Source organism: Somniosus microcephalus, chromosome 11 (genome assembly GCF_052327205.1).
Source record: "Somniosus microcephalus isolate GS21.2 chromosome 11, FLI_Smic_1.0, whole genome shotgun sequence".
Taxonomy (NCBI): Eukaryota; Metazoa; Chordata; class Chondrichthyes; order Squaliformes; family Somniosidae; genus Somniosus; species Somniosus microcephalus.
In genome coordinates, this window is record NC_140997.1 from 203,545,631 (window position 1) to 203,566,524 (window position 20,894).

At 41.0% G+C, this 20,894-nt stretch overlaps 1 protein-coding gene across 3 annotated transcripts in view; it reads left to right on the top strand.

Moving 5' to 3' along the window:
- The window catches only part of acad9 (acyl-CoA dehydrogenase family, member 9), a 72,345-nt gene that overhangs the window by 48,201 nt on the left and 3,250 nt on the right, over positions 1–20,894 (top strand). For all 3 annotated transcript variants that reach the window (XR_015080045.1, XM_086001723.1, XM_086001724.1), the window contains 4 exons: positions 1,065–1,191; positions 12,954–13,031; positions 16,128–16,256; positions 19,879–19,951. Coding sequence is in view for 2 of the 3 variants with exons in the window: in XM_086001723.1 (XP_085857849.1) it covers positions 1,065–1,191; positions 12,954–13,031; positions 16,128–16,256; positions 19,879–19,951 (407 nt within the window). In the remaining variant the exon portion in view is untranslated. Of the gene's footprint in view, positions 1–1,064; positions 1,192–12,953; positions 13,032–16,127; positions 16,257–19,878; positions 19,952–20,894 lie in introns of those variants that run through there.

Here is a 20,894-nt window from a genome sequence, read left to right on the forward strand (position 1 = left end):
TTAATTTTTTGAAAAAAATAATTAAAGTTTCTTATGGGGCTAAAAATAAACTTACCTTTTTAAAAGTATTTTTAAATTATAAATGAGTGGGAAAAGAATATATTTTTACTTTTTAAACTCTTTTGCTGGTAAAATGTCTGCTTTTACCAGGCGTAAGGTTTTTAAAGGTTTTCAGCGGGCGGAGGTTCTGCAGAAAGCTGAACACTCCCCCCGCAGAGGCCCTTTGCCCGGGCAGGCGGATGACCTGTCAAGAGGATTCTTGACAGATCGGAAGTGCTGGTTTTCAGTGCATGCGCTTCGCATGCCTGAAACCGGCACTTGCAAAGCCCCTACGGGTGTGTACACACCTCGAACACACCCATGGGGGTTGGAAAATACGGGCCGTTATTGATACAAAAGATCATAAATTTAAAATATCAACATTCATTGTGGCTAACTGCTAAACCAAGCCGCCTCATAAAATTATATAATGCTGCAACGGATTGTGTGCTTAAAATGAGAAGCAAACCATAAACCTAAAATTTAACAAAGTAATACACACATCTGTTTCCCAGAAGTTAATACCCTTTCCTGTTCGATTAATGGCTTTAGATTCCAGTAATTGCTACACTACATTTGAGAGTTTTTAATAAAAGTTGCCACCTTTTCAGATGGTATTAACAATAACTCAGTTTGTAGCACCCTTGGCTCTAAGTCAGAAGGCTGTGGGTGAAGCCTTATTCCAGGATTTGAGAACGTATCTAGTATGAAACTTAGTGCAAAAATGAGTGAGTTCTGCATTATTAAAGGTGCTACCTTTCTGATTGCTGTTCAGGTGACCATAAAAGTTCTCAGAGCAGAGTTCTCCTAGCAAACATTATTCCTCAACCAGCAACAGCAGAAAAATGGATTTATTGGTCATTCTTCTCATTTCCAGTTTGCTGGGTCCTTGTGCACTATTGCCAATCTCGGTTGCATACATAGCAACAGTAGCTGCACTTCAAAAGTAATTTGTTGGCTGTGAAGTGCAAGTTCTTTCTTTCTGACCTACATTTTTAAGACATGGTTTTTGTGTTTGCTTCCAGAGAGATGAAGAAAGGAAACATCGGAGTTGTGTTGGAGCTTTTAGGAAAAAAATTGGGAAGTTCTTTGATCAAAAAGGTGGATTACGGCCTCACAGGCAAAGATGGTGTAGTGCATCCCAGTTTGGAGGTACTTATTCATATAAATTAATTTAATGCAGATATATTTTGGAAGCATTTTTTCATCTGTGGTTTCACTCATTAACTTGATCTAATATTTCGCATGCAGAGTAGATCATCAAGCATATTATGTAATTGATGACTTCAATAATTTTGTTTTCTCTGAATTTTTATCTAGATATATATGTATCCATGGAGAGATGTTCTAACGTAAAGCCTGTTATTTGGTCCACTAATTTACAGTATTGAATTGGTCAAATTGTGTTCTATTAAATGGTATTCTAGGTTTGTTATCTATGTTTTGGTGATCAAAGTCTACAATTCTATACATTTTCTATTAAAAATCTAAATCAGTGATTTTATTACTCGTGTCCTAGTGGAAAGGGTAAATAGGGAGGTGGCAAAGGCTTTAAACTAGTAAGACGGGGGGAGGGATCTGCAAGAAATGAAGCCAGCCTAAATATAAACAAAACAGGTAAGGAGAACGTAGGAAAGGATAAAGTAAGGGAGGACATTGATGGCCCGGGAATAAATAGAGTTATAGAACAGGAGTGTAAAAAGATGGTTAAAAATAAAGTGAAAGGAACTGCTATTAAAAATGAGTTAAATTGTCTGTACAGCAATGCACACAGTGTCCGTAATAAAACAGGGGAGCTGGAGGCAATAATACGTTGTGAGGAACCAGACATAGTAGGGCTTACTGAGACATGGCTACAGAAAAATCAGGACTGGGAGTTAAACATTGCAGAGTATAACATATTTAGAAAAGATAGAGGGGAAAAAGGGGAGGTGGAATAGCTGTACTTATTAGGGATAACATAATGGCAGTAGAAAAAAGTGACGCAGCTATCAGCAAGACAGAAATAGAATCCATGTGGATAGAGATAAAAGATAATAAAGGATTAATCACACTAATGGATGTAGTCTACAGACCACTTAATAGTGGAATGAAGGTGGAGGAAGAAATATGCAAACAAATTAGGGAAATGAGTAAAAAACATGGAATAATAATCATGAGGGATTTCAACTACCCTGATATTAATTGGACAGAAGAGGTAGGTATAGGGGATAAGGGAATGAGTTCCTCCAATGTGTACAGGAATCCTTTCTAACCCAATATGTAAAAAGCTCAACAAGGGAGAATTCGCTATTGGATTTAGTAATGGGGAATGAACCAGAGCAGATAAGAGAAATAAAAGTAGGGGAACATCTAGGCAATAGTGACCATAATATAATACGCTTTAAAATTATAATTGAGAAGGGCATAAGTATGACGAAAACCAGGTTAATGATTGGAGAAAAGCTGATTTTGCGGGGCTGCGAATAGTACTTGGGAAAATAAAATGGACAACAATATTGGCAAACAATGATGTAGAACAGCAATGGGAAACATTTAAAATGGTGTTTAACAGAGTCCAGGAAAAATATATTCCACTAAAAAACAAGAACAAGCTAAACACTAATGAGATGCCATGGATGAATAAAGACATAAGGGGTAAATTGAGGTTAAGGAAAGAGGCATACACTAAGTACATGGACAGCAGGGATACATGATAAGGGAGAATACAAAGAGATTAGGAGAGAAGTCAAAAAAGCAATTAGGAAGGCAAAGAGGAGATATGAAATTAAATTATCAAGGAACATAAAACAAAATAGTAGAATATTTTACAGGTACATCAATAAAAAAAAGGAAGGTCGGGATGGGAATAGGGCCACTAAGGGATGGATGGACAGGATAATACCACAGGTAAGAACATAAGAAGTAGGAGCAGGAGTAGGCCATACGGCCCCTTGGGCCTGCTCTGCCATTTAATAGGATCATGGCTGATCCGAACCTAGACTCACGTCCACTTCCCTGCCCGCTCCCCATAACCCTTAATTCCCTTATCAGCTAGGAGACTGTCTATTTCCTTTTTTAATTTATTTAATGTCGCAGCTTCCACAGCTCTCTGAGGTAGCAAATTCCATAGATTTACTACCCTCTGAGTGAAGAAGTTTCTCCTCATCTCAGTTTTGAAACGGCAGCCCCTTATTCTAAGATTATGCCCCCTAGTTCTAGTCTTACCCATCAGTGGAAACATCCTCCCCGCATCCACCCGATCAAGCCCCCTCACAATCTTATATGTTTCGATAAGATCGCCTCTCATTCTTCTGAACTCCAATGAGTCGAGTCCCAACCTACTCAACCTTTCCTCATACGTCAACCCCCTCATCTCCGGAATCAACCGAGTGAACCTTCTCTGAACTGCCTCGAGAGCGAGTATATCTTTTCTTAAATATGGAAACCAGAACTGTACGCAGTATTCCAGGTGTGGCCTCACCAGTACCCTGTATAACTGAAGCAAGACTTCCCTGCTTTTATACTCCATCCCCCTTGCAATAAAAGCCAAGATTCCATTGGCCTTCCTGATCACCTGCTGTACCTGCATACTAACCTTCTGTGTTTCATGCACCAGGACCCCCAGATCCCTTTGTACTGTAGCACTTTGCAGTTTCTTTCCATTTAGATAATAACTTGCTCTTTGATTTTTTTCTGCCAAAGTGCATAACCTCACACTTTCCAACATTATATTCCATTTGCCAAATTTCTGCCCACTCACTTAGCCTGTCTATGACCTTTTACAGGTTTTTTATGTCCTGCTCACTCACTGCTTTCCCTCCCATCTTTGTATCGTTGGCAAACTTGGATACGTTGCACTTGGTCTCCTCCTCTAAATCGTTAATATAGATTGTAAAGAGTTGGGGTCCCAGCACTGACCCCTGCGGAACACCACTAGTTACTGATTGCCAACCCGAGAATGAACCATTTATCCCAACTCTCTGTTTTCTGTTAGATAGCCAATCTTCCACCCATGCCAGTATATTACCCCCAATCCCGTGATTTTTTATCTTGTGCAGTAATCTTTTGTGTGGCACCTTGTCAAATGCCTTTTGGAAGTCCAAATACACCACATCCACTGGTTCCCCTTTATCCACCCTGTTTGTTACGTCCTCAAAGAATTCGAGCAAATTTGTCAAACATGCCTTCCCCTTCATAAAACCATGCTGACTCTCTCCGATTAAATTATGCTTATCCAAATGTCCTGTTACTGCTTCCTTAATAATGGGCTCCCAACATTTTACCAACCACAGATGTTAGGCTAATTGGTCTATAGTTTCCAGCCTTTTGTCTACCTCCCTTTTTAAATAACGGCGTTACATTAGCAGTTTTCCAATCTGCTGGGACCTTTCCTGAATCCAGGGAGTTTTGGAAAATTACCACCAATGCATCCGCAATCCCTACCGCTACTTCTCTCAAGACCCTAGGATGTAAGCCATCAGGTCCAGGGGATTTATCTGCCTTAAGTCCCATTATCTTACCGAGCACCACCTCCTTAGTGATTTTAATCGTGTTTAGCTCCTCCCCCCCCATATAGCCCCCTGTTTGTCCAGTGTTGGGATATTTTGTGTGTCCTCTACTGTAAAGACTGATACAAAATATTTGTTCAGCGTATTTGCTATCTCCATGTTCCCTACTACTAATTTCCCGGTCTCGTCCTCTAAGGGACCAACATTCACTTTAGCAACCCTTTTTCTTTTTATATAACTGTAGAAACTGTTGCTATCTGTTTTTATATTTTTTGCTAGCTTACTTTCATAATCTATCTTCCCTTTCTTAATTAATCTTTTAGTTATTGTTTGCTGGCTTTTAAATGCTTCCGAATCTTCTATCCTCCCACTAGATTTGGCTACTTTATATGCCCTTGTTTTCAGTCGGATACTATCCTTTATTACTTTACTTAGCCACGGATGGCTGTCTTTTCTCTTACGCCCTTTTTTCCTCAGTGGAATATATTTTTCTTGAAAGTTGTGAAATATCTCCTTGAATGTACACCACTGCTCCTGTACCGTCTTACACCTTAATCTATTTTCCCAGTCCACTTTAGTCAACTCTGCTCTTATACCTTCATAGTCTCCTTTATTTAAGCTTAGTATGCTGGTTTGAGATCCAACTCTCTCACCCTCCAACTGAATTTGGAATTCAACCATGTTATGGTCACTCTTACCAAGAGGATCCTTTACTAGGACATTTTTTATTAATGCTGTCTCATTACACAGATCTAAGATTGCCTGCCCCCTGGTTGGTTCAGTAACATACTGCTCAAGGAACCCGTCCCTAATGCACTCTATGAACTCTTCCTCAAGGCTGCCCTGCCCAATTTGATTTGTCCAGTCAATATGAAAGTTAAAATCTCCCATGATTATAGCTGTTCCCTTATTACAAGCCCCAACTATTTCCTGATTTATACTCCGACCAATAAAGTTGCAACTGTTTGGAGGCCTATAGACTACGCCCACTAGTGAATTTTTCCCCTTATTATTCCTTATCTCCACCCAAACTGTTTCACTATCCTGATCCTTTGACCCAATATCATTTCTCACTATTGCAGTGATTCCATCCTTGATTAACATAGCAACCCCACCTCCCTTTCCTTCCTGTCTGCCCTTCCTAATAGTCAAATACCCCTGGATGTTTAGTTCCCAATCATGGTCACCTCGCAGCCATGTTTCTGTAATGGCCACCAGATCATACCCATGTGTAGTTATTTGTACCGTCAACTCGTCTATTTTGTTACGAATGCTGTGTGCATTCAGATAAAGAACTTTTAAATATGTTTTGTGACAATTTATTCCTGCTTTTACCCCCTTTACTACTTTACCTTTATCTTTATATATTCTGTCCCTTCCTGACACGCTCTGGTTTTTAATTTCCCCACTGCTACTTTGCTCTATTGCCTTCTCCGCTGACATTTTTATTTTTTGCTCTCTTGAAACCTCCCCCCCACTAATTAGTTTAAAGCCCTCTCTGCAGCCCTAGTTATTCGATTCGCCAGGATTCTAGTTCCAGCACTGGCCAAGTCCGTCCCAACGGAACAGCTCTCTCCTGTCCCAGTACTGGTGCCAGTGTCCCAAGAAGCAAAACCCATTTCTCCCACACCAGTCTTTGAGCCACGCATTTAACTCTCTGATTTTATTTACCGTAGCCAAATTTGCTCGTGGCTCAGGTAGTAATCCAGAGATTATTACCCTTGTGGTTCTGCTTTTTAATTTGGCCCCTAGCTGCTCATACTCCCTCAGCAGAACCTCTTTCCTTGTCCTATCTATGTCGTTGGTACCAACATGGACCACGACAACTGGATCCTCCCCCTCCCACTCCAAGTTTCTCTCCAGCCCAGAGGAGGCAACACAACCTTCGGGACTCTCGCTCTCGGCTGCAAAGAACCCTATCTATCCCCCTTATGATACTATCCCCTACCACTACAACATTTCTTTTTACTCCCCCCACTTGAATGGCCCCCCGTTCCACGGTGCTGTGGCCAGGTTGCTCATCCTCCCTGCAGTCCCTGCTCCTGTCCTCACAGGGAGTAAGAGCCTCGAACCTGTTGGACAAGAGCAAGGGCTGCGGCTCCTCCAACACTACCTCCTGGATCCCCGTACCTGCCTCACTCATAGTCGCACCCTCCTGTCCCTGACCACGGACTACATCTGAATTAGTTAATCTAATTGGTGTGACTACTTCCTGGAACACAGAGTCCAGGTAACTCTCCCCTTCCCTGATGTGTCTCAGTGTTTGAAGCTCGGACTCCAGCTCATCAACACGGAGCCGGAATTCCTCGAGCAGCCAACACTTACTGCAAATGTGATCACCGTGAGCATCAGTGGTGTCCACCAGCTCCCACATATTGCAGCAGTAACACATCACCTGCTCTCCCATTCTATGTAATTAATTAAATTTATTAATATTATTTTTTAATACCCTCTGCCCCGATTCTAGATGATGAATATCACACCTTAAACTCTGTGGTTTATAGTTTCTAAGTTTAAAAAGAGAGAAATACTCACCAACCAATGACTTACCTGCTTTCTGGTGATGTCACACTTCGATTTCTTTTTACCTCTCTCCTTCCCTCTGAGTTCCGAGTTCGGAGACTGGTAAACCTACCTGGGTCTCTGGAGCCTTTTATAGCCCCGCTGCTGCCGCTGAAATTCCCGCAGACGCTCTGAGGCCTTACCTGGTCTCTGGAGCCTTTTATAGCCCCGCTGTTGCTGCTGAAATTCCCGCCGATGCTCTGAGGCCTACCTGGGTCTCTGGAGCCTTTTATAGCCCCGCTGCTGCCGCTGAAATTCCCGCAGACGCTCTGAGGCCTTACCTGGTCTCTGGAGCCTTTTATAGCCCCGCTGCTGCCGCTAAAATTCCCGCTGACGCTCTGAGGCCTTACCTGGTAGCGATAGAGAGATGGCAGAAATATTAAATAATTACTTTGCTTCAGTATTTACCAAGGAAACAGAACAAGTGGACATGACATTGGATGATGAGATTAGAAATGAGATAACTGCATTTAAAATAAAAAGAGGAGAAATATTAAATAAACTAATCAAACTCAGAGGATAAAACCCGTGGTCCGGATGGATTACATTCATGCATTTTAAAAGAATCTAGGGAAGAGATAGCAGAGGCATTACTACACATATTTAATAATTCATTAGAACAAGGTGTTGTGCCAAAGGACTGGTGGATAGCTAATGTAATACCTATATTTAAGAAGGGATATACAACATGTCCAAGGAACTATAGTCATCTTAACATCGGTGGTAGGAAAAATTATGGAATCCCTACTAAAGGAGAAAATAGAAGAAAATCTAGAAACCAAAAATATAATGATGAATAGTCAGCATGGATTTCAAAAGGGAAACTCTTGCTTGACCAACCTCATTGAATTTTTTGAAGAGGTAACAGAGAGACTAGACAAGGGTAACATAGTAGATGTAATTTATCTAGATTTTCAAAAGGCCTCTAATAAGGTACCACATAATAGACTAATGAATAAGAACATAATAGGAGCAGGAGTAGGCCACTTGGCCCTTTGAGCCTGCTCCGCCATTCAATAAGATCATGGCTGATCTTTCACCTCATCTCCACTTTCCTGCACTATCCCCATATCCCTTGATTCCCTTAATATTCAAAAATCTATTGATCTCTGTCTTGAATATACTCAATGACTGAGCCCCCACAGCCCTCTGGGGTAGAGAATTCCCAAGATTCGCCACCCTCTGAGTGAAGAAATTTCTCCTGATCTCAGTCCTAAATGGCCGACCCCTCATTCTGAGACTGTGACCCCTGGTTCTAGACTCCCCAGCCAGGGGAATCATCTACCCTGTCAAGCCCTGTAAGAATTTTGTATGTTTCAATAAGATCACCTCTCATTCTTCTAAACTCTAGAGAATATAGGCCTAGTCTACTCAATCTCTCCTCATAGGACGATCCACCCCCATCCCAGGACAAGAATAAGGTCAGAATGTGGAGTCGGGGGACAAGTAACAGAATGGATCGGTAGCTGGCTTGAAGACAGAAAGCAGAGATTAGGGGTAAAGGGTAGCTATTCAGAGTCGCAGAAGGTGGGAGGTGGTGTTCCACAAGGATCAATGCTGGGACCACTTGTTCACAATTTATATTAATGATTTAGACTTTGGAATCAAAAACATCATTTCTAAATTTGTGGGTGACACCAAATTGGGGGGATAGTCAATACTGAGGAGGACTGCAACAAATTACAAGAAGACTTAATAAACTTGCAGAATGGGCATATAATTGGCAAATGAATTTCAACACATAAATGTGAGGTATTACATTTTGGTAAGAAAAATAGGGAGGTCACATATTACTTGGAAAATACTAATCCAAATGGGGTAGAAGATCAAATACACAAATGGAATCTCAGAGTACAAATACACAAATCACTAAAAGTAGCAACATAGGTTAACAAGGCCATTAAAAAAAAAAGCAAACCAAGCACTAGGATTTATTTCTAGAGGTATAGAATTGAAAAGTAGTGAAGTTATGCTAAACTTGTATCGAACCTTGGTTAGACCACACTTGGAGTACTGTGTACAATTCTGGTCGCCATATTATAAGAAGGATATAGAGGCACTGGAGAGGGTGCAAAAAGGATTTACAATGATAATACCAGAAATGCGAGAGTATGCCCATCAGGAAAGGATGAACAGGCTGGGTCTATTTTCTCTTGAAAAGAAAAGGCTGAGGGGTGACCTAATAGAGGTCTTTAAAATTATGAAAGGTTTTGATAGAGAAAATACAGAGAGAGTGTTTCCACTTGTGGGGAAGAGCAAAACTAGAGGCCATCAATATAAGATAGTCACCAAGAAATCAAATAGGGAATTCAGAAGAAACTTCTTTACCCAGAGAGTGGTGAGAATGTGGAACTCGCTACCACAGGGAGTGGTGGAAGCGAATAGTATAGATACATTTAAGGGGTGGGTAGATAACCATATGAGGGAGAAGGGAATAGAGGGTTATGCTGATAGAGTTAGATGAGGAAAGACAGGAGGAGGCTCGAGTGGAGCATAAATGGCAGCATGGACTGGTTGGGCCGAATGGCCTGTTTCTGCGCTGTATATATATTTTTTTATTTGCTTATGGGATGTGGGTGTTGCTGGCAAGGCCCACATCCCTAATTGCCCTTGAGAAGGTGGTGATGAGCCGCCGCCTTAAACCGCTGCAGTCCATGTGGTGAAAGTACTCCCACAGTGCTGTTAGGGAGGGAGTTCCAGAATTTTGACCCAGCGACAATGAAGGATCGGTGATATACTTCTATGTCAGGATGGTATGTGACTTGGAGGGGAACTTGGAGGTGGTGGTGTTCCCATGCGCCTGCTGCCCTTGTCCTTCTAGGTGGAAGAGGTCACCGGTTTGGGAGGTGTTGCCGAAGAAGCCTTGGCGAGTTGCTGCAGTGCATCTTGTAGATGGTTCACACTGCAGCCACGGAACGCTGGTGGTGGAGGGAGTGAATGTTTAAGGTGGTGGATGGGGTGCCAATCAAGCGGGCTGCTTTGTCCTGGATGGTGTCGAGCTTCTTGAGTGTTGTTGGAGCTGCACTCATCCAGGCAAGTGGAGAGTATTCCATCACACTCCTTACTTGTGCCTTGTAGATGGTAGAAAGGCTTGTAATATCCTATATAATCCTACAATAATTATTAGTTGCTTTCTTCTGACATTAAGCAACGGGGATTTAAGACCAAGCGTAGATTTCAGATGAAGTTGGGTTAGATAAATGAGCCAGGGGATGCATTCTAAAGTCGCGTATATAGCCATAAAAGGAGAAAAGTTAGCAGGGAGGAAGCACCCTGGCCTTTACTGACTGCTGCTCAACATCCTGAGAGGAGCAGGCAAATCTCTGTCAAAGATCCTCACGTGAGCAGCTGGATTAACCAATTGATGATGAGTTAACTGACATTTGAACTTGGACTTAGACACGCTGGCACATTACAAGCTGCCCTGCATAGGCCCTTCCACCAAGCTAAAGGTGGACTTCCATTGTACAGCTGGTTACAATGCAGCAGCACGTGTCTCAGTGGAGGTTCCAATGCCTTGGCTATTGCTAACTTGTAGCTAAGTTTTTTGGATTTGGGCAAGTGGCAGAAAGGCTGCATGGGGGGTGGGGGGGGATTTTCTCTATGCTTTTGTAATGAGATCAGTTTATAAAGAACCGATTTAAAGTACAGTATTTTTATATGTAACAATATTATAAATCAGTTCTTTTTAAACTTGTCCCCATTTTGAGCAAAGAAATACCCTGTGTGGAGTTTGGGTTGAAGATTCTTGTGCATGGTGATGGGTTTCTATGTGTAGCAGGTGCCCAGCTGACCTAAAGAAATGAACCTGTATTTGGGGCAGAATGCTACTTGTACTAGTACAGTACTATGATGCACCACATTGTAGTAGAATGTGGGTTCGTTATCAGCAATTTCCTCCATATGCTTAAGTTTATGATTTCCTATTTGAAAGTGGAGAAGAGTTTAGAGGAGTGTTTAATTCAAAGTACTTCCCCTGTGCATTTTGGTAAAAGGTTATCAAAATATTTAGTGACTTGCAAATATCAATTCTTAACTTTCAACTGAGGTCAGTGATGGTCAATCTTCTGCAAGGCCAGCTTGTGATGTCTCCAGCAAAAAGTAAGCCCATGTGTCTCCCAGCAGCTGGTAGTGTGGTTTCTGGGGTCATGCAACATTGTCGACTGTCAGATCAGGCTAGTCCAGTCAGTCCAAAGCTACAGTCCCATTGCTTTCAGAGGAGCTGCTCCTTGGTACCTACCTTTGTTGGTGATGTCACAAAACAGCTTAGTGACAAGAAGGGTAGGTATTTCAAATTTAAAAGCACTTCCTTTTCCCTTTAAATTTAGAAAGAAATAATTGTATATATTGATTTAGTAACGAGTCAATTGTAATCTGCAATCCGAAAGCTAGTCTTTTGAAGATTTAATTAAAAGGTGGCCCAATAGCCACAGTGTCGGGATGCCCATTTAGAGGGCGGAGCTAAAAGTGCAGATTTGAAAGACATTTGAACTTGGCTATCTTATTTTGGTAAATTTTGCCTCTGGCTGCTTAATGTGGTAACCTTATGATACCAAAGCGTTTTGTGTCTTGGCAAAGAGGTAAAAGTCTGGTGAGAATCATAGAATGATACAGCGCAGAAGGAGGCCATTCGGCCCATTGTGCTTGTGTCAGCTCTTTAGTAGAGCTAGTCAGTTAATACCCCTTCCCTGCTCTTTCCTCATAGCCCTGTAAATGTTTTCCCTTCAAGTATTTATCCAATTCTTTTTTGAGTGTTACTATTGAACCTACTTCCACCAGGCAGTGCATGCCAGATCTGGATACAGTTTCTCCTTATTTACTGTATCAAAACCATTCATGATTTTGAACACCTCTATCAAATCTCCTCTTAACTTTCTCTGCTCTTAGGAGAACAACCCCAGCTTCTCCAGTCTCTCCACATAACTGAAGTCCCTCATCCCTGGTACCATTCTAGTAAATCTCTTTTGTACCCTCTCTCAGGCCTTGACATCCTTCCTTAAAGTGTGGTGCCCTGATTTGAACACACTACTCCAGCTGAGGCCTAACCAGTGTTTTATAAAGGTTTAGCATAACTTCCTTGCTTTTGAATTCTATTCCTTTATTAATAATAAAGCCAAGTATCCCACATGCATTTTCAACAGCCTTCCCAACTTGTCCTGCCACCTTCAAAGATTTGTGTACATACACACTCGGGTCTCTCTGTTCCTGCACTCCCTTTAACATGTACCATTTAACACCGATTGTCTCTCCTCACTCTTCCTACCAAAATGTATCACTTCACACTTCTCTGCGTTATTTTCATCTGCCATGTGTTTGCCCATTTCACCAGTCTGTCTATATCCTCATGAAGTCTGTTACTATCCTCCTCATTGTTTACTACATTTCTGAGTTTCGTATCATATGCAAACTTTGAAATTATGCCCTGTATACCCAAGTCCAGGTCATTAATATATGTCAAAAGAGCAGTGGTCCTAATACCGATCCCTGGGGAACACCACTGTATACTTCCTCTGTTCACCACTACTCTGCTTTCTGTTCCTTAACCAATTTTGTATCCATGCTGCCACTGTCCTTTTAATCCCATGGGCTTTAATTTTGCTAACAAGTCTATTATGTAGTTCTTTGTCAAACGCCTTTTGAAAATTCATATAAACATCAACCGCACTTACCCCCATCAATCCTCTGCATTACTTCATCAAAGAACTCGATCAAATTAGTCAAACATGATTTGTCTTTAACAAATCCATGCTGACATGCAGCTTGTACAGATTGAAATTGATAATGACAATGAAGGATGATGAGATAGAGGCAGCAAAGTTGTAAACATTGATTAAAGGGTATATTTGAATTTGTTTCCTACAGGAGAGTGCCAAAAAATTGGAGGAGAATGTGTATTGTTTGGGATCCTCAGTGGAAAACTTACTGTACAGATTTGGCAAGGTAATTAGAATGTTGCTATTCTAATAGAATGTGTTTGTGGCAAAAAAAAATCAAGTACGCTGTAAAAATATAAACATTTTAAGTTGAAACTTTGGTTTTTGATGACATCTTTATTACATAACTCGTGGATCTCCCATGGAATTGCCAACTGTAAATTGAAGAATATAGTTTCTGTCTCACCAGTGTCTGTTGTCTTCATGTTGTTTCTCTCTCTTTCGCTCCTGCTTCTCTCTCCTTAACTCTTGTTATTTCCTTCTTTCTATATTCACTTCTACTTCTGTGTTTTTTTTTCCTTTTAGGGATATGGTGAGGGTGTGACATGGTGTAGTGAGGAAAGGAAACAATGAAAGTTATGAGCTGCATTTGGTGGGGGTTGCAGAAAAAATGTAACCCTCAGCAGCGCTCTTCCCTCCCCCACCACCACCCATTGGTACTCCTATTCTCTCTTCTTCCTATCACTAACACTATTTACTCCCACCACTACTCCATCTCCTTTTAACTGTCTCCTTAAACCCCTATATCGTCCCCTCTCAGTTACTCTGCTGTCACTCATCTTACCCTTCATCGTACATCCACTCTTAAATTTTGCTCCCTCTAAGCACTCCCTTACCCCTCATATACTTCCCTCCTGTCCATGTCCCTCAGAGATTCTGTTTGCCTGCAATGTACAACTTGTTTTCTTATTTTAAAAAGGAATCAAATTAGAATAAGGAAAGACGCACTGTTTCTCTCCCTGTCTCTCGGGTATTACCAATTAGAACATTTCATTTTCTGTCAGCAAAAAGGTGAGATAATTAGAGAAGTTTTCTGTTGATTGAAAATTTAATTGGTATTTTGTGGAAAAATTAACTAAATTACCCTGAAAAAAGACTCGCTCAAAATATGAGTTTTTTAAGAAAACACTCATTGTAAACTTTACAAGCGCAAAGCTTTTCAAATTTGACCTCTAGCTTTTCTTCAAATAAATTTGAAAGCAAAACTGAGCGCAAACTGCTAGAATGTAAAGAAGAATACTCCATCAGTACAGATCACTGGTACTTGTGCTTTCTGGGAAATTAGGTACACTACACATGCTCAGACTTCACAATCTGAATTCCACTTCAAAATATTAAGACCAAGCCTAGGCTTCTGGGGGAGGCTAAGGCCTTCAAGTAAAACTTTAATGAAGATATTAAGAGACAAAAGACAATTCATTGGATAAATGTAACCATGCTATTGTGAAGTATTAAATTTTTTAAAAATGTTTACAATCTTGTTTTGGACATTAGAAATTTTAGTTACTGAGGAACAATTTGCAGGTGAAAACATATCAAAGCAGTATGTCAGGAAAACATAATTCAGTGCCATCTAATGGCCACAGCCTGTAATTACACATTTACATATCATAAATATGTACATAAGAATTTAGAATGGAAAGAGTTGATACAAAAATGTGAGCACAGTAAAAAAAAAAAAGGTAAAATAAAGTTCTGTAGACAGGAAGTGTACACAGATGTAAAATCTTAAGATGTATACATGTGATATGTTTATAAAGTGTATTAATTTTTTTACGGAATAATCACAAAAGCACATTTTTAGAGAAGAGAAAATGCAGTTAAAGAGAGCAGTTACCTGTGGGGAACATGCCTCCTAGAAATTAACTCATGAACTACAAGTGAGATATGGGCTTCATTGCCAGTTATTTACTTTGCTGTGCAGCATTGTTATTTTGAGGTGTATTCTATTTTGCAGCATGTCCAACTACAGTATATTGCTAATTGTTTAATGGTGTGTTTAATAGTGGTGTTTTGTGATCAGAGTTCAATACATTAGTGATATGGCCCATTTAAGTTGGGACCTCAATCTTTGTTCATTTGGATCTTTGTTAAGAGAATGGATCCTGAAAAGAGGACAGCAAGAGTATTGACCAGTTCAGACCAGACTATTAGTAAGGAGTAAATGGCAAGGAGATAAACCAAACCGGGTAGGAGTGCCACAACCATAAAGAGAATGAGCAGAAATTGGACTTAATGATGGAAATGAATCAGGGACTCGTGAACTGGATCAGCATATTAAACTACCAAGCACCCTCTGTGCAGCAAATGGTGTTATAAAACACCTCGTATTTTAATAGTATTTCTGTATTTGACAGTGAAGCTAGATGTGTTGTATAAATAGACACTTTGAAAGCATTATGTCATGGAAAAGTATACCATTGGTAACGATCTTCACAATCTATATTAATCTGGATGTAGGCATTGGGGGTACCGTCTGCAAGTTTGTGGATGACACAAAGATTTGTGTTGGTGTTAAAAACCTTGAATGAGAAAAAATGACTACAAATCAGATCTAGATGCGATGAGGGACTGGGCCCGCTTTTGACAGATGACATTTACTGTAGATAATTATGGTGTTATTCCTGTGGATGGGACTAATGCCAGCATGTTTATCTGACACAGGGTTCTGAACTAAAGTCTGTTTAGCAGGGAAGAAACCTAGGTATTATAGTACACAAGTCTCGAAAGGTTCACAACCACTGCCACAAAGCTATATTAAAAGCGAATAGAGTATAGGGATGTATTGCTAGGATGATGCAATATAACACAAAAAACACAATAGTGTCCTTGTAGAAGACTTTGGTTAGGCCATATCTAGAATGCTGTGTCCAGTTTTGGTTTCCTCACATGGTGTGCATTATAGAGGCACTGGAAAAGGTTAAAAAGAGGACCACCAGATTGATACCAAGTTTAAAAGCCCTTAGTTATCACAGTAGGTTTAGAGAGCTAGGTCAAAATATAGATTTCAGGGTTATTTGTTTGAGGTTTTTAAAATTACAGCGATTTGACTGTCTGCATGTGTATTGACTATTTGAATTAGATAAGTTAGGGAGTACATGTGTATAAGTTACATAAGCATAATGAGTAGTTAATTATGGTGAAAACAAGACATCCTCTTGCTTTTCAAGGAGGAATTTCAGCCCCATATTTTTGAAACCTTTTCATATTTAACCAGACCAAGTCAAATATTGAAATGATCAAACTTACTAAAGTTCTAGTGAGTTTCATTTTTTACAAGATAAGATTATCATAATGAAATTATGTGTCTCTCCCTCTTCAGACTATAGTGGAAGAGCAACTGTTAGTGAAGAGAGTGGCTGATGTTCTTATTAATCTTTATGCCATGACGGCAGTTATCTCGAGAGCTAGTCGCTCTATCAGCATTGGCCTTCGCAATCATGACCATGAGGTAGGTGTATACTATCTAAGCAATGAATATCCATCCCTTTAAATCTACAGTGAGACCATCTAAAATACATGATCTACTGAAATTTTGGGAGCAAAACCTTGTTTTCAATAATTGAGTTAAATATTTAAAATTATGTGGAACTTTACCTTAGCAAGTGTGTCTTAAAGAACAACAGAAACATGGCCTCTAAAATAATAATTTGTTAGTGCTGGTACAGGAAATGAGTCTTGTCTCCATTCCAACAGCTGATGAATGAATCCAGTTCAAATCTCTTGGGGGGTGGAGGGAACACCTTGTCTATAAAGTTAACTTGAAGCCAACAGCAAATGTGACTATTATGGGTGGGCTTTTGCTGTGGGACTTAATTGGGAAGCTTCTTATCTCAAAATTTGTACATTTCTGTAGTTTGATGAGAAAATCTTTTTAATTAATTGTGACCAGGATTATGAACTACCAGAGATTGAATGGGGAAAGTAAATAAAAAATGGGGAAGAAAAGTAATTAAGTCAAGTGGGGGTGAGGGAGAGGGTGGGAGGGGAAGAAAAGAGAAACCCTGTGAATCTGTTGGCCAAAGAAAAATGCATTCTTAATTTGACTGCATTGTGTGTTATTCCTTGTCAAAAAATGTCCTGCTGTTAAGTCTCCCTTGCTCTATAACTGGCCTCTGGGAAGTACAGGAAACTTTTGTTTAACCGGAGGTTAAAAGTCCGGAAAGCTCTATCTACCGGCAAAATTCAGGAGCCGTTTTCTATAAGTTTTTTTACTTCTCGTTGCTTTTTTTTTCCCCAGTCAGGCTCTGCAAGGTCTGTAGCTAAGCAACAGCTTCAGCTAGAGACGCTTGCAGCTGCAGCCGACTGTTTTGAAGCTGTTGCTAAGCAACAGGGTTTGTTGATTCACACGGAGCTGAAAAGCTCTGTATGTTTTAACATCGCTGCTGGTTTATACGGCAGTTTTGATCTAACGGCACCAGTTCGGTCCCGTCAGTGCCGGATACCAGAAAGTTTCCTGTATGCAGGAAGCTAGCCTGGGATAAATTGTCCATTTTTCCCTTTTTGTTTCCTTCACTCGGTGTGCAGCAACTCCTGGCCTCTGCTCAATGCCTCCCCCAATGGGATGAGCAAGAGATTACAACTCATTGTGCGTGGAATTGCAGATGCAAAACAATTTCCCCTCACTCCATAGTACAGCATTAGCCCCCTGATCCCAACACAATTGCATCAATGTGTTTGTGTTAGACCAGTAGCCCAGAAAATCATCAGCTTGGATTAACAGTGATGATGATATTCCACCTGACAACCTTCTTTCAATTGTTTCCTGCAAGTGTGCCACATATGAAATATGATTCAAAATATTCCACATTTTTGGGAACTATTACTTTTGCCTACTCTGACACTTATCCTGATAATAGACGGTAGTAATTCAACAATTCTTCCTTTATGGAATGAATGTATTATACCGTAGTCTCTTTTTATACACCTTGGCAGCTACTGCAGCTTTCCAACTAATACTTTCCACTTGATTCCGCTACCTCACCTCATCTGTGATTGATCTAGATGGCTGATTATTATGAGTCTACTGATTGATTTGCCAGACTGGTAGTCGCTCAGCAGGCTGCTTTTTCAAATTCAGCTCATAAACAGAATATGGAGTTTTATGCATGTATGAATACAAATTTGCATAATAGCCAAATACCAATGGACTCAGAAGTCTTGTCCAGTAAGAAGTCTATGCTTTCAGAACAGTAGTACAGACAAATCATAGTATGCATTTCATATGTAGAATTGTCTAAAATAAAATAATTGAACCGACAGTATATGATTTCTACTGGAAAGGAGGAAAATGTTAAGCTTCAGTTTTATTAATTTTTGTAATTTTTAAGTGAAGTAAAATGGCAGATTGTTTTAAACTCCTGCTTGGTTTTCTGTCAAACAAATGGAGGGTAAATGTATTTTTTCACAGTTTAAGCACTGGAGCTACCTATTAGAGCATATAACTGAAGGAATCAACAGTATCATATTTTGTTCCCTTTCTCTACTTCTTTATAGACTATGGGGGAGAAATTCGGTATCGCCCCGTTTGGGGCGCAATTATCGGCTGGGCACAAAGTTTAGCGCCTGCCGCTAATTATCGCCTCTGACTGCAAACTTGGCTTCTATCGCCCCTCGGGGTGATTGGAGTGCTAAATCAGGCGCCACACACCTCTCTTAATGCGCTAACGCCGAGGAGCGAGGCGCTAACTCAGAGCGCTGGCGAAGCTCATGTGATGTCAGTCAGCAATGGAACACAGACACACTGGCGCCGGCCAGTTCTTAAAGGGGAGGGTCGATCTTGCTCTCCATCCACACCCTGCTCATTGCAGCCTTGAATCACTGCCTGGAGAGACCTGTACATCAATTCTGCTGGAAAGAACAATGGAGAGGCCCAGGGAAAGAGCTCAGAGTGCAGCCCCCACAGTCTCTTCGAAATCGATGCAAGGAAGGACAAATCAAAATGAACCTGCAAAGTGCAGCTCAGTACCCAAAACTCCTTCACATGGCGTTGAATCTCTCCAGAAGTCTCTGTCTCAGGATGCGTGGTACAAAAATGTTGCCGGCAAAAAAAAGGGCAGGAAGTGGTCGCCTTTAAATAGCGCTACCCAGTCCCTTCCCGACTGCAAAACGTTTCCCTCAACCTGTCGTTGCTAGCGGCAGGCGGTAAGGCAGGGGCACCACTCAATATCCGGTCCGGGGCGTTGCACGCTCGACTGACGTCATGATCTGCGGGCACAGGAGATCGTGGCGGTAGTGTTTAGCGCCGCCGCAAAATGTCTGGTCAATTTCGTGAGTGGTGCAAACATCGCCGCGCCCGAGCGCTAGTTGCTTTGCGCCTCATTAGGGCGCTAACGGGAGGCGCAAAGCAATTGAATTTTCCCCCCTGTGTGTTGGAATTCATGATAAGGGTGTTCCAAATAATCATTAATCTATTGTTTCAACAGTATTTGTGTCTAATTAAATTCACAAAATGAATCACTACCTAGGCTCATTTCTAAAATTATTCTTTTTGCATAATTGTTTGCATTTTATTGAATAAATCAGTATGTTTTAAGGCATAAGCCCCAGAGTAAAACAGATCCTAACTTTCAGGAGATTGAAATTGGTTGTAAAATTGCATAGAATCAGTTAAAGGAAAAATTGCATTCAGTACTTGTGAATTAACCAGTCATAAACATACTTTCTGTTCCAAAAAAAGCGTTTACATAAATAGATTTAGAAAAATTACAATCTTCATAACAGGATTTTTCTTGAATAAAAATGAGAGCATAAGACTATCTCAATACTGGTTTAGGTTTAATTTACTGACGAGTAAGTGTTTTGGCTTTCTTTACAAAAATGATACAGACCTTTTCAGTAATGCATTTAAACAGGCTAAATATTGTTTCTAGATTGTTTGTCATTTAGTTTGCAGTGGCTGTGGGAGTTAAATTCAGTGTTTCTGTTTAATTGTGTACTTTCTCCATTTATAAAAGCATGATTTAATGCATTCTGCAGGAGTAAAAGAGGAGACAGACAGCTAGCGTCTGTTTTCTCTTTGGTTTGACATGATTTCCTGAGAGCTTTTCCAGATGTTCTGTTTCTGTCACCAGGTTTTACTTGCCAACACCTTTTGCTCTGAGGCCTATTTCCGGAATAATTACCTAATGGCTCAACTACAGAAAAGTGAGTTCTTTCATGAATTCAGTAATGGTAACTGCTGCTAGGAAGTGGCTATCTATTCTGTGTGCATAAAGCAGACCATGAAATTTTAGTATGAAACTACATGTGCTGTGATCTGTGGAGATATGCTTTGGGAGGGGTAGTTTTCAATAGTAAATTCTAAACAGAATGCCAATAATTCTATCTCTTTTTAACACAAAAGGCCATGCACCATATTGTGATGGGTTGATTTGTGACCAGTTGCCCCTGTGCAGCGGAATATCCAGTGTAACTCTGCTACTAGAGGAATGGACTAGACATTCCCAATGAGCGAAGGGAGGGAATCAGCGAGTCCAAGTTACCTGGTGCCCATCATTTTTATCAGCTGGAGAATGGTAGAAGCTGAAATGAGGTGGTAATGCAGCAGTAAAATTATTTATTTCATTATACACCACTTAAAGGTGGAAAGACTGGGAGAAGTACTTGTAGTGCAAAGTGCTCTTTTCCTTTCCTTCCTTCCCAGTCTGCCTAATTTTTAATAGGCAGAGGGATCTTTAAGTGGGTCGTTTCTTCTTTCATAGAGACTCAGGCCTAGAAATTGGGTATAGCCCCGCCAGCTCGTTTGCGCCAAAAATTTTGCGCTGGCCGCGGAGCCAGTTGCGCCCGTCCCATATTCACTTTTAGCGCCCCAAGGCGGAACCGGGCGCTGTTCCAGGGTGTGCCCGCCCCCGCTTGGGGCGCTGAAAGTGAATTTCAGCGCTCCCGGTGCCGCTGCGCCACCCGATGCGGTGCGGCAGGCTGCTGTACTGCAGGCCTCCTTCTCTTAAGGAGGAGGTGCCTACAACGGCCGGAGCCCTGATCGCGAGTGCCGGCAAAAGAGCCCGGCACGATGGAGAAGTGCCGGGCTCCACGGAAACCAGCCGGCAATGCCGCAGGGGGGGGGGGGGCGGAGGAGGCCGGGGAAGGA